Here is a 13,985-nt window from a genome sequence, read left to right as displayed (position 1 = left end):
AATAATAAAAGCTAATGTTTGATTAAAAAAAAATGTAATTAGCTTTTCGATTAGAAAAATCATCTAGGAGAAATACAAATTAACTAATTTTTTTTTTGATACATCACTTTATATTGAAAAAATAATTTGAGGGAATTATTTTCAAAAACGGACCATTAGTTAGCTTATTAGATTATACATTCTATAATTGTTATTGTTTTCTTCCAATAAAAAGCTATAAAATTAAATAAAACTTCAATTTATATTTAAAGGCCCTATGATATTCTTCAAAGGAAGTATACAAAGAAGGATAAAAAATAAAAAATAAAAAAAAGGCATAACAACAAATATATAAATAGAACAATAAAAAAAAGAAAAAATAGTTATATTTTTCTTTAATATATATATATATATTTTTTTTTTCAATGAGGGAAACAATTTGTATTAAGAAAATATAAAATAAGCAAAACGCTCAATGGCGGTTGCCGTTTAATGAACCGAGGGTAAATCAGTAAATAAAAATCTAATTATGAAAAATCAAAATTAAAAAAAAAAAATAGTAATTATTTTTCGCCTCGTTGCCTCCCTCTTCAATTTTTTTTTAGGCCCTTTTTCTTCCTCAACGTCCGAACTTCAAATCGGACATTTAAATTAAATTCTCTGGTTGTTTCTTTGTCACTCCCTCTTTCTTCCTTCACCGTCGGTCGGTCTGAAATAGTCAACCTTTTTTGTCCAAGAATTGCGATTCGCAGTTCTTGGGTTATTTATTTAGGGCAAAGCTTTTTCTCTGCAATGGCTCACAACAGCAACAACGTAAGTTGGATTTTCTTCTGCTTTTCTTTTCACTTCCACCATAGTTTCACTTATTCTACTTTCTCCTTTTCTTTTTCTATTAGGAGCAAAGACAATTTTTTTTTATTTATTTTTTTTAAAAAAATATGTTATTCTGCATATCTTTGTTTCTTTTAAGCTCATTTGATAAGAGCTGAAGCTATGAGGATTAAGTGATTTAGTTGATTTTTTAGTTTTTAATTGTTGATTCAATGTAGTAGTTTAACCATTGGGATTTTTATGTATTTGGGTTTGTGTGTGTTTAGGCTGGTGGAGTTGATAATACATTTAGAAGGAAATTTGATCGTGAAGAATACTTGGAACGGGCTCGTGAGCGTGAAAAACAGGTTCTATTCCTCTCAAAATTTTCACCATTTTTTTTTGGGTCTTTTTTTTTTTTTTTTTTGGAATTCTTGGCATTTTCTTTTGGGGGGTAAAGTTGCTGATTGAAACTGTAATTTAGGAGGCGGAGGGACGAACTAAATCGAAATGTAAGTTGTTCAAGCTTTTTTTTATTTTTTTACCTATTTGTGCATCTTGGGAGTTTGAAAGGTTTACTTCCTTGGTTATGAATCAAAATGGATTTATTTGCTGGGTTTTCAACTTTAAAGAATTTTTCTCTTATCTTTTGTGTACAGCTAAAGGTCCTTCAGTGCAAAGGAAGCCGTTGAAACATAGGGATTATGAAGTAGACCTCGAGTCTCGATTGGGAAAAACCCAGGTGTGCTGATGTATCTTCACACTGTTGCTTGAACTTAAGTTGTAATGTAATTTGTTTATTCCCCGAGTTTTCTTTTCTCGCCGCAAAATTCTTAAGTTTGTTTTTCTTTATTAGTTTTTTGTCGAATGCATAACTTTTTTTAACTCTTAATTATGTTTCTTGCAGGTTGTTACTCCAGTTGCACCTCTGAGCCAGCAGGTAATGTATCACCAGATTGCATGGTCCTTTATCGTATACCATTATAATTGATTCATTGGGAAACCTATATTTGAATATAATTTTAGCTATAAAGTTTTAGAATTCTATGTTTTGGTTGTCTTTGTGGGTTATGTTGGAACCTAATTCCCATAGGTAGTTTTATAGTGTTTATACAATTTATCCTGGATGCAAGTGTTATTGGATATTCTGATGCCAGAGGGATTTGTTAGATGAAATTAAAATCCTATTTTACAATATTCACGGGAATGGATATGTGAAGTTGGAGCTATATCCTTTTAGATGAAAACTTTATTGAATCTCATGGGGGGATTATATCCCTTAGCTTAGGTCCCCAGCCCTATCTGTTTTATCTTTTTTCCCCTTTCCCTTAATCTCAAGTTGTTTCCTTTTTCTCACTCAGAACAATGGGGCAGGAGGGCTGCATCTGTTTAGTTTTATGCCCTGCCATTTCTGCTCAGAAACTTGTCATTTCTATAAAGAAACTCAAGTTGGTTTAAGTCATCATGATTAGTAAGGTTATTTCTCATGCAATTAATTGGGATCAGAATCAGGTACTGGGAATCAAGTGTCTGTTAGGTGTTAAAAGAATACTGCAATAGGCTATCATTGCTTAAGCAGACCATCGCTTTATTGATTCTCCTGGTTGAGGCCACTCTTTTGGTTTGGGATGGTTTTTCTCCTCTATGTTCAAGGAAAGAATTATGTTTATTACTGACTTAAGTTGTTATGTCCGTACTATTGCTATATTTGATGGTTAATTTACTTTAAAACAATCTGATTTCTTTTAATGTGGTTCTATTTACAGGCTGGTTACTACTGTTCAGTGTGTGAATGTGTAGTAAAGGATTCTGCAAACTACTTGGATCATATTAATGGAAAGAAACGTATGTTATCATCCTTAGCTATAGTTACCAATGAAGTTAAGAGTATAAAATAATTCCAAATTTATCTCATATCTTCTTATTACTTTATATATTTTTTATTTTTATATTTTGTTTCTAAATTCCAAATTTATCTTATATCTTCTTATTACTTTATATATTTTTTATTTTTATATTTTGTTTCTGTAGATCAAAGAGCTTTGGGCATGTCTATGCGGGTAGAGCGGGCATCTCTTAACCAGGTCAACTCTCTGAAATATTTTTACATTTCATTATGAAAATTGAATTTATTTAACCAAGTCAATCTCCAAATTTTCTTTTTGATGAAAATTTTTTAACAAGCATATGCTTCACATGCAGAAATAGATTAAGGAAAAAGTAAATGTAAAACACACGTTATGAGGCACAAAATGATGTATAAAATATAGGCTAACAAGTATCCCCACATTGGACATATGAAGACTATTACAAAATTTTTAGAGAGAGAAACGCTTAAGAGATTGCTCATCTTTTGGAGATGAATATCATTTTATGACCTGATATCTTGGTCAATGCTTAGTTCATATTCATGTAGGATTGGTGTATTATATATATTGAAACTGGATTTTTGATGATATTCAGGTCAAGGACCGATTTGAACTTCTCAAGAAGCGGAAAGTCCCAGGCAGCTTCACAGAGCAAGGTAAAATCTTCAAGTGAAAATAACAACTAGATATTTTGATTAAAGATTTGTACAAATAATTTATGGTTTACAGCTTAGTTGAGTGCTGGAAAATTTGATTCATCTCCCCTTTTCTTCCCTCAGATCTTGATGAGCGGATTTTAAAACAACAGCAAGAAGATGAGGAGCGGAAGCGCCAGCGCCGGGAAAGAAAGAAAGAAAAAAAGGTCAGTACAATTAGCTTGCTCGATGTTAATGTTTGTGGGATCATACAAATTCAATAAGTTTCGAGTTAGAAAGGAATCAGCTGTCCTATTACTCTTTTAATTTGCTTTAACTGCTGAAGTGATTAAAATCTTTTGATGATATGATCAACCTCAATACGTTTTTCAGAACTTTATTCTATCTACGACGCTATTTGTCTGTGCTTGATTGTTCAACCCACTTCCTCCTTTTCCACTTGGTTTCAGAAGGAAAAAGTAGAAGAAGAGGAAACTGAAATGGACCCTGACGTTGCAGCTATGATGGGATTTGGGGGTTTCCGTTCATCCAAAAAGTGATCTTGCACCATCAGAGACTCAGAGTGAGGAGTTCTACCGTTGCAATATTTAGAGCTTTTTTTTTTTTTTTTTCGTTTTTATCCTTATTTTGTTACAAGCTGAATGTTCCATGGGAACAAACCTTATCCAGACTAGAATCTGGAACATTGTATACATTTTAAATGTTCCATATTGATCAAGCTAAAGAAGGGAGAAAAATTAGAGAATTTTGCTTGAGATTTGCCGGATTCAAGTGCTGTCCTTTGTTAATTGTTATTTCATCTCAAGTGAAGCATAAATTTTTTTCTTGCTTTTTTGGGTAAATACTCGAAAGTAAGACTTGAAATCTGCTTTTTGGTAAAGCAGCCACACAATGAAGAAGACATATCGTTTAAACTCCTCTCTCCCTCTCTCTCTCTCTCTCTGTGCTTGAGGAAAATCCCAAGTAATATACTAGTCTAAGAGGATAAACTTTTTTGCTTAGCGGCATGGTAATTAGCAGAGAGATTTTGAAAATGGATCTAATCTTGCAGTCTTTCCTAGGGAAGGTATATGAGAATCGATATGTATACATAAATTCAAAGACCATACAAATTTCAAATTGAGTTAGAAACTATTTGTTGCTTATCTAACGCCTCTCCTTTTTTAATAACGAATTTCCATCAATCCAAAAAATAAATAAATAAAAACAACGTATTTCCATTCCATTTATGCCTCCAGGGAACCCATATTTGATATTTTCTCCTTTTTCCGTACGGTTGGCATTATATTTCTCCAAACTTCAGAACGTTATTGTGAACAGTTTGGGTATCTTAATATTTTTGAAACTTTTTTTATTTTTATTTTTTTATGGTTTATCTGCTCTCCTTCATAAAGAAAATTAAAAAAAGAAAAAATCAGAAAAATTGATTTGTTACCAGCTGCAGCTAATAATCATTTATTGGATAGTGATTTATCCCACCAAAAAAAAAAAAAAAAATTATTTATTGGGTAGTCAAAAAAATGCTTTTTAGACTGCAAACTTTTTTTGTTTTTTTAAATTTTGCATTAAAACGGCTTGCCGTTTTTCTCCACTCAATTGAACGACGCCTTTTTTCTGCCATCGTTCTGTCAGTCTCGTTAATTCGTGCCGGCTCAGAAAATGTTTCAAAATTCAGTTGGAGTTCTGGTAAGCCATCTTCACGATATCATGCAGACTGAGAGAGAGACAGAGAGCGCCTATGAGCTGGTCTTGCCGTGAGGTCGAACGGAGGGTCCTCCGCCTCCTCCACGGCCAGAAAACTCGGACCCATCTCTCCCAGATCCACGCCTACTTTCTCCGCCATGGCCTTGACCAGTCCAACCAAGTCCTCTCTCATTTTGTCTGTGTCTGTGGATCTTTGGGCAAAATGGCCTACGCGAATCGCATCTATCACCATACCCAAAACCCCAATATTCTTCTCTTCAATTCCATGATCAAAGGCTACTCCTCTTGTGGTCCTTTTCATCAGTCTCTGCAAATGTTCTCGCTTATGAGATCCCGTGGCATTCGGCCCGATGAGTATACTTTTGTGCCGTTGCTCAAGTCGTGCTCCAATATTTGTGAGTACAGGATGGGTCAGTGTGTTCATGCTCAAGTTTTCAAAGCTGGGTTTGAATGGTCTGGACCGATACAGAATGGGATTGTTGAGTTTTATGTTACCTGTGTGACGCTGAAGGATGCAAAGAAAATGTTCGATGAAATGTATCATAGAGATGTGATTGCTTGGAATTTGATGATTCGTGGGTTTTGCAAGATGGGTGATGTTGATATGGGTTTGTATCTGTTTAGGCAGATGATTGAGAGGAGCATTGTTTCTTGGAATTCGATGATCTCTTGCTTGGAAAAGAGTGGGCGGGATGGTGAAGCTTTAGAACTCTTTGGTGAAATGCGAGATCAGGGTCTTGAATTAGACGAGGCAACTGTAGTTACGATGTTGCCAGTTTGTGCTCGTTTAGGGGCACTGGATATTGGGGAATGGATACACACTTATTCAGATTCTAAAGGACTTGTTAAAGAATTTATTTCTATAAGGAATTCACTCATAGATTTCTACAGTAAATGTGGAAATTTGGACCTTGCTTTCAATATTTTCCACCAAATGCAATGCAAAAATATTGTTACATGGAATGCTATGATTTCAGGCCTGGCTTTTAATGGGAAGGGTCAACTTGGGGTGGACCTGTTTGAGGAGATGATGAAGACGGGCATGAATCCTAACGATGCCACTTTTGTAGGGGTTTTAGCATGCTGTGCTCATGCTGGTTTAGTGGAAAAAGGACTAGATTTGTTTGCTTCAATCACTTTAAATCATCAAATTGAGCCGAAACTTGAGCATTATGGATGTATGGTTGATATTTTAGGCCGAAGTGGATCTCTGAAGGAGGCTCATGACTTGATAAGAAGCATGCCTATGAAGCCAAATGCAACTTTATGGGGTTCATTACTAAGTTCTTGCCGTACTTATGGTGATTTTGAGCTTGCAGAACTTGCAGTTAAAGAGCTTATCAATCTCGAACCATGGAATTCTGGTAACTATGTGTTGTTGTCAAACATTTATGCCGAGGAAGGGAGTTGGGATAAAGTTGAGGAGGTGAGAGTTTTAATGAGAGAAAAGTATGTCAAAAAAGCACCAGGGCAGAGCGTTGTTGGCATCAACTAATCACAAAATGTTTGAAGTCCTTGTTGTTGCTAATATTCCAAATTTGTTAGGGACCCCTTGTTTTGAGACTTGCTTATGTCAAAAAAGCACCAGGGCAGAGCGTTGTTGGCATCAACTAATCACAAAATGTTTGAAGTCCTTGTTGTTGCTAATATTCCAGATTTGTTAGGGACCCCTTGTTTTGAGACTTCCAACAATGCACAAAGAATATACAACTTGATGTTTAGTAATTTAGTGTTCAATTGGTAAATGAGTGTGTTTTCGGTTGTTACTTTGGGGTGGCTTGGGTGACATAAACACAAAATTGAAAGCTTTTGCAAATTGTTTTTCTATCTAGTGTTTATATATTTTCTTTTCTAAGTTTATAACTAGATGAGAATGTTAAACTGCTATTTGAATAAATTGTCAATCATATACGACTAGTGTAAAAGCTTTGAGAAAAAATATGTAGGAGCTCCCATGATGGGGAACAATGTAGACAATCTTTCCTCTTTTACTCTCCAGCCAACTTATTATTACTATTATTATTTCCAAGATTTTAGTACAAAAATAGCACGTTAAGAACAAGATCAATGACATAAAAACAAGAAACATGAAGAAATCCACCCCTCACCATGAAAGTGGCCGGTTCTTATAACGGTCTCGTTTGTCTTTATGACTATGGCGATGGGGTTATTTGGAATCCCGTACTTACTTGGACATACAAAGGTAATGCCACTTCCCCTAATATGGGGAAGTGATAAAAATGCTATTGGTTTTGGTAATGATGAAAAAAACATGATGATTATGAGGTCCTCCTGGTCCACTTATTCACTAGGAGGGATTTGAAGCAGGGGAATTTCAGATCGAGATATATATAGCTTAAATGAAAAAATTGACTCACTCAAGGTATTGTTTTATCTGATATGGATGATGAAATAGTTGGTGGCATATGATCATGACAAGGGTATGACATCGTGGTTAGCAAATGACCACGTTCGGTACCCTCAAATTTTTACCTTTGACATCAACCAGAGGAGATCATAACGACACCTTTATGCTTTGCCGAGTGAAGTTGCTAATTATCCTCTTGAGCCATGGTTTTGTTTGATGGATCCATTACTGTTGTTAACGATGCTTTTTTATTCAATATCGGCCAGTTCTCAAATCACCAATTACTCTTCCTTTGACATGTGGGTATACTCATGGACAAAACGTGTTTACAATTGGATTCACTAAAACAGTTTTGATCCACATCCATTGGTATTTTGGAATGAAGGTCTGGTGATTTGGTAAAATATTGATGAAGAGCTATTCTTTTGTAACCCTGCTAGCCAACAAAAATAAAAAAAAATAAAAAAATCAAGAATTGGAATTACTAGAAATCGTTACTGGTCCCTGCGCTCTGTAACATATAGAGAGAGCCTAGGTAACTAGGTTTCAATAGGGTAGTCTCCATTTGGAAGATTTTTCCATAACTTTATCTTTCTTAATTAAGAATATTTTTACGTTCAATAATCAGCCATGATTTATTTTGTTTGTTTTTTGTTTTTTTGTTTTTTTTCCATCTTACTTTGGAAATAAACTCACCAAACTAGAATATCCTAATGGTACATATCAATTATTGTCACAAGCTAGTTGAAATCCACTTTCTTGAAATTCATACAAATACCGTATGTAGAGAATCTAAAGAATATTAGTGCCAGTGGTGAATAATAACATAAATATATATATATGAAAAAAAAGAAGAAAAAGAATTTCTTTTCCGTTATTATAATATGGTTTCAAGACAAATTAAAAATACCATCAAAATAAAAAATGAATTCGTGGAATTTGTTTGCTTCAATAAGTGCCGTCTTATTTGGGGGTGTTTAAATAATTGAAATTCAATGTATCACACATTTATTCATCCTTTTGAAAATATACTTATCACTTTCCATTATACTCCTTTGCAAGAGAAATAGCGGCCTTGTCATTATCTATGCTACTCTATAGGGACTTTTCCATAGTTTATATTTTCCAACCTTGCATACTTACCTTTATCAATTTTTCAAGAAAATTCCCTTTGAAGTATAAGATGAAAATATGAAATTGAGAATTTTTTTTTTTCCCTTTTCTAAAGATATTGACCGAGTGAAGAGATGTGATTTTTTTATTGGTTTATATTTAGTTGCGTATAAAAATTTTAATAAATGACAAAAATAAATTTGGACTAATATATATTTTACAAATAAAGAAGAAAAGATTAAAAAAAAAAATACTATATTTATTGGATGAATAATAATAAAGTTATCAAGAAGTCTACTTAGATATTTACAAAATAAAAAAATATTATTTTTTATTGAGTTATATTTAATTACATTTATCTTTAAAATTATTTATTTATCTATATTTATTGATATTAGAATAATCCTAAAAGTATTAATAAGAACTCTAGCAAGATGCATATGATCAAATGTCATTATCTTATTATTTACTTGCATTTTAAAAGTTTACTAATTCATATATAATATTTTTAACTAATAAAATAATAATATATTATTTTAATGGCATCATTTTGGTAAAGGTATTGATACTTCTAGCATTACTCTTTTTTTTTTTTTTCTTTTTTTTTTTAAATTACAACCAGCATTGCTCTTCTTAACTTATATATGTTAGTTAATTTTAACTAATAAATCAGCATACAACATCATTTTGATAAACAATCTTTGATATGATAGACTTTTTGATACCCTTATCATCATTCTTATTGGATTAATTTGTTTTTTGGACTTAAAAAAATCAACAACAAATCTTCATCCAATTATATATTGATTATTTCATTGTTCCAAAATTTGGAAGTTCGATTTTTTTTATTTTATTTTTTAAATTTTTATTCCTAAGGTCACATTTTCGAAAAGCGTTTGAGTGGGGTACGTACGTGAAGATGTTTTCGAAAAGCAATGGGATGGCAAATTCTCTCCGTTCGTGTTTTGGTAAATTCAAGGCAATAATAAAAGCAAAACCAAAAGCAAAGAGGAATAACAGTTTGATGAGCGAGGGGTTGGTGATTGAAATCCTAGTAAGGCTTCCGGTTGATTCTTTGCTACGGTTCAAATGCGTGTGCAAGTCATGGTATTCCCTCATTAGTAGCCCATTCTTCATTGCCAAACACCTCCAGCTGTGCAACTCCACCAACAAGCCTGATCCTGATCTCATGTTCTATGCTGATGATCAAAGGCCTGGAAATAATGGGGTCGAAAATATTTTCATTGTTTCTCATGAAACAATGGAAGTTTCCGAAATCGAAGAGGAATCATCCCCACATTCAATAGCAGAATCATCAGGTGATGAATCCCAAGATGAAGATGATGACCAAGCTGCCCGCAGTACTGTATTAATGGTGGGATCTTGTAACGGTCTGATTTGTTTGTATTTCAAAGCCGACGGGGCTATTTGGAATCCTGCAACCAATGAAACAAAGTTCATCCCACGTTTCTCTGGACGGGGAGGTCATTTCAAAGCAAGTGGATTTGGTTATGATGCCAGAAATAATGATTACAAGCTGATTGTGATTCACTCATCTCCTAGTATCGGTGCTGATCATAATTATGATCATGATACAGGGTGTTTCCAGTTTGAGGCTTATAGCCTCAGAGCAGATTGTTGGAAATTTGTTACAGATTTTCCAAAGATGGGTTTAACGTTTTCAGATCAACTAATTGGTACACACGCCAATGGAATATGTTCCTGGTTAGCACATCGAGAGGATTCAATTAGGGGTGTACGTAGGGATGAAATAATTTCATTTGACATTATCAATGAAGAGATCATAAGGACACCTTTGCCAAGTGAAATTGCTGAAATTGGTACTCATTTGGCTGATAAGATTGGTAATATTATAGTGGGGGTTTTTAATGGATCCTTCGCTGTTGTTAATGTTAATCAAAACTTAGAGGACATCCCCTTTTTTTTCCATATATGGGTGTTGCGTGAAGTTGGTGTAGTGGAATCATGGACTAAATTATTTACAATTGGACCCCTTCAAGGGGTTATTTCTCCATTGCTACTTTGGAAGACAGGTCTGGTACTTTTGGATGAAGATAGTGAAGAGTTGTTCTTTCAGAACTATAATAACCAACAAAAAAGTAGTATTGGAAATTTTAGAGATCCATGTTTCATGATGCACTACAGAGAGAGCTTGGTTCCAATCAATGATACGAAGAAGGAACGTATGTAGGAATGACAAAATGATTTAATCAGCTTTTTAATTACTCAGCAAACTAGGAATTTAGATTATATTTTTTATGCTTATCTACAACTTCTCTAGTTTGAATTCTCATGTATGTTAGATGCCTTTAAATCCTTTTGATAGTTAATGTCTTTCGAATTAAAAGTTAAACATATGAAACTTAACAGCTTTTGTTTTGCTTATGAAATATCAGGTATGACTACTTTGGCTAATGCCGTTTAATTTGGTACGACTTGAATTGGCCCTTGATAGAAATTGGAGACGTAAAGACCAATTAATTTGGCCGACTAATACTCTTGGTTATTTTTACCTATGTTTTGGTTTCGAGGTTGAAAATAAACATGATGAACACCAGTGAGCCTTTTTCACGTTTCCTCAAAAGATGAAATAAGTTTAATTCAAAACTAGTTTTTAATTAGATGGATTTTTAGGAGGAACTGGCTGGGAAATATATGTATACTGTTTTTAAATAGTGAACCTAATATAGCACTGTTATGCAATATTCATCAATTTTTAAAGGTTCACTACCCTGTCCCATAAGGAATTTTATAAGAGTAAAAATAGTGGTAATTAATTTTCCTGCTAGCCTGTCTCACAAGGATTATTCAAAATTTAGTTTATATTTTGCAACCGTGCATAGCTACCATTTTTTTAAGAAAATTCCCTTATGAAGTTTTTCCTATTTTAAATATAAAATATAAAATTGAGATAAAATTTATGCTCGAAAAGTAAAATATATTCTTAGTAAGAAAATGTAAAACAAAATAAATCCTATGGATAGTTTCACGATGACCATCTGCTTATTTAACTTTGTGCTGATTATGCCAATTAATGCTAAGGTAACTTTAAAATCCTATGGATATTTTCACTCATGATTTACAGCCATCATGTTTTTTTGTTTTTATATATATAATTTTTTTCTTCTAATTGATCATTGCATCTCAATAGTCCTTTGTGATGTATTTTTAGTTGTTGAAAATCTAGTTGTACAATTGATTGTACTCCAATGATGAAATAATTTCATGTGATGTTAGGAATGGAGTGGTAATCTGTTCCAATGCTATTTTATGCGCATTTTGTTATAAAATTGCATATCTAGAACAGGTCCAATGAATACAAGCTAAGTATAGCTTTTTACAAGTTCTGAAAATTACTTCTGTTAAAACATACTTCTTTTACATTTTTACACAACTTAATATTTATTTCAATTCTTCCTAAAGTTATTTTATTAGCGGTACTTATAGTTGTCATCCGGCCAATCACTTTTGGTATTATTCCATAGATTGATTGAATTTTGTTTATCCAATTCAAACCAATTTACTTTCAAGAAGTAAAAAATCTAACCAATTTCAACCATCATGATTGGATGTAAATTTATTAATTTTAATATGAATCTATACTTGGGTATTTAACTTTAATTTGTGGACTTATATAAATGGATTTGGATATCACCGTTCCTATGGAGAGAGATGATCTAATTAATACCGACCAAATGGCATCCTTCATTCTAAAAGAATAATAGAACAATATTGGATTTTTCAATTACCAAAAATAAGATATAGTTATTTTTAATAATTTGAATAATCTTAGAAAGGCAATAATGAAATAATTGAAAGAATTTCTATATTTTTCACTTATTTCTTAATGGATTAAGCGAAATTTGATATTAAATACATTTGAAATAATAAAAAATACAGAAATATATATATATATAAACAACAGATTTCTAAGTTTCTTGAGCTAGAAGCTTCAATAATTTCAATTAAAAAAAAAAAGGAAAGAAAAGAGAAAATAATGGAATTTAAAAAAGAGTAAATAAAATATATATTAAAATTTATAATGATTAGTTAATGGAAATTAAAATTTTCTTTTTCCCTGAAGAATGAAAATTAAATATAAATGTTATAGTTAATTTTGAAATTTTATTCTTTTTAAGATTTGTATGATATTTATTGTGGAAAATTTTAAATAATATTATTAATTGTGCTCGATGCTGTTAAGCATTATTTATTTATTTATAATTTTTCTTGTGGGAATTACAAATTGGTAGTTAAACAGTTTTGGACGTGTCTCCTGATTAATTAATTATTATTTAGTGATTTTCTAAATCTTGTTTTTAGATTGTTTACTCGTTTTTATTTAAATAGCTTTAATTCTTGAAAAACATAAACTAGGAAGTTTAATTACATCAGAGTTATTTCCTTACATGTAAACTTAGAAGGTTATACAATTTAGTAAATTTTCAAAGCAAAAGTCTAAAGATATTCTAACTTGATTTAATGAGATATTTTAATGAAGTCCATAGAAATCTTTTTTAGATTTTAGTATATTCAATTAAATTTTTTTTAAAGTTTATAACAATATTCGGCTTAGTTTTTGCTTCTGTTTTTCTAAAAAGTAAAACTATTTTTTATCAGTTTTGGTTAGAAACCGTTTTTGAGTCATATTGAATTTGATTTGAGTTTATTAATTCCATAAATTTGACAGTTATTGATTTCAAAGGTGAAAATTTCAAACCAAAATTCTTGGAAAACCATTTCTTTTTCTTCACGCAAAAATCAAACCCCTAACCACAAACCTTTCTACTCTCTCTTCATGTGATCGTTTTGAAGGTACGCTACCAAAATCATCTAAAATGCTTCTTGCTGTATAAATTTTTTCTATTCTATTATATTCAATCCCTGCAAAGCAATCATCAAATTCAAATTGGAAATTATTGAAAATATGAACTTGAGAGAAGACTTGGTGATTGAAATCCTATCAAGGCTTCCGGTGATTGTTCTGCTGAGATGCAAGTGCTTGTGCAAGTCATGGTACTCAGTCATCACTAGCCCTATCTTCGTCCAGGTAAATAACAACAATCCCACAAACAATCATCCTAATGATCTTTTCGCCATAATGTCGACTTCCGAATCCAAAATGGTCAAGACGATGTCCATAATTTCATATGAAACAACTCAAGTCATGACCCTCTACGACTCTCCCACCACCACCATGTGCTCATGTTAATCCTGATCACGATGATTCTTCTTGTGTGGGATTTGATATATATGGTATGTTGTTGTAACGGCGTCGTTTGCCTTCATAAAAGTTTGAATACAGTGCTTCTTTGCAAGCCAGCAACCAGAGAGACTAAGGCTCTCCCACCTTCCAAGGCTGTCTCCACCTCCCAATTTGCACATTGAGTTTTCTTTCTTGTTAAAAAGGATAAAGAAAGAACTAAAGAAAGAAACTGTTAAGTTCTTTTTTGATGCCCGCACTAA

The 13,985-nt window shown here is 32.4% G+C and overlaps 3 protein-coding genes across 4 annotated transcripts; all 3 read left to right on the top strand.

Annotated features, from left to right (window-relative positions):
• Nucleotides 1-553: 553 nt before the first annotated feature.
• LOC107411763 (uncharacterized) lies at nt 554-4,068 on the top strand. 2 transcript variants are annotated; one of them, XM_016019418.4, is made up of 10 exons: nt 554-792; nt 1,077-1,157; nt 1,274-1,301; nt 1,449-1,531; nt 1,697-1,729; nt 2,556-2,634; nt 2,821-2,873; nt 3,253-3,313; nt 3,437-3,519; nt 3,686-3,822. In XM_016019418.4, exons 1-10 carry the CDS (start codon nt 772-774, stop codon nt 3,722-3,724), a joined length of 561 nt encoding a protein of 186 aa, XP_015874904.1. In that variant the 5' UTR covers nt 554-771; the 3' UTR covers nt 3,725-3,822. The 2 variants fall into 2 exon arrangements, with proteins under 2 accessions (XP_015874904.1, XP_015874903.1); XM_016019417.4 differs by having other exon boundaries at nt 557-792; nt 3,763-4,068.
• Nucleotides 4,069-4,899: 831 nt separating this feature from the next.
• On the top strand, nt 4,900-7,030 carry LOC107411775 (pentatricopeptide repeat-containing protein At1g09190). The gene has a single exon (XM_016019432.4). It carries the CDS (start codon nt 5,052-5,054, stop codon nt 6,510-6,512), a length of 1,461 nt encoding a protein of 486 aa, XP_015874918.2. The 5' UTR covers nt 4,900-5,051; the 3' UTR covers nt 6,513-7,030.
• A 2,387-nt stretch (nt 7,031-9,417) lies between these two features.
• Nucleotides 9,418-10,710, top strand: LOC107411747 (F-box/kelch-repeat protein At3g23880-like). The gene has a single exon (XM_016019395.2). The coding sequence runs from the start codon at nt 9,418-9,420 to the stop codon at nt 10,708-10,710; it is 1,293 nt and encodes a 430-aa protein (XP_015874881.2).
• Nucleotides 10,711-13,985: the final 3,275 nt, after the last annotated feature.

Source organism: Ziziphus jujuba, chromosome 10 (genome assembly GCF_031755915.1).
Source record: "Ziziphus jujuba cultivar Dongzao chromosome 10, ASM3175591v1".
NCBI classification, from domain to species: domain Eukaryota; kingdom Viridiplantae; phylum Streptophyta; class Magnoliopsida; order Rosales; family Rhamnaceae; genus Ziziphus; species Ziziphus jujuba.
The sequence above is the reverse complement of the archived record's forward strand: the minus strand, read 5'-3'. Positions and strand labels throughout refer to the sequence as shown.

Coding starts and splice junctions, on each gene's coding strand:
- LOC107411775 (XM_016019432.4), top strand. CDS start 5,052: ATGAGCTGGTCTTGCCGTGAGGTCGAACGGAGGGTCCTCCGCCTCCTC.
- LOC107411763 (XM_016019417.4), top strand. CDS start 772: ATGGCTCACAACAGCAACAAC. Junction 1,302..1,448: donor GGGACGAACTAAATCGAAAT/GTAAGTTGTTCA, acceptor TTTTGTGTACAG/CTAAAGGTCCTTCAGTGCAA. Junction 2,635..2,820: donor TCATATTAATGGAAAGAAAC/GTATGTTATCAT, acceptor TTGTTTCTGTAG/ATCAAAGAGCTTTGGGCATG.
- LOC107411747 (XM_016019395.2), top strand. CDS start 9,418: ATGTTTTCGAAAAGCAATGGGATGGCAAATTCTCTCCGTTCGTGTTTT.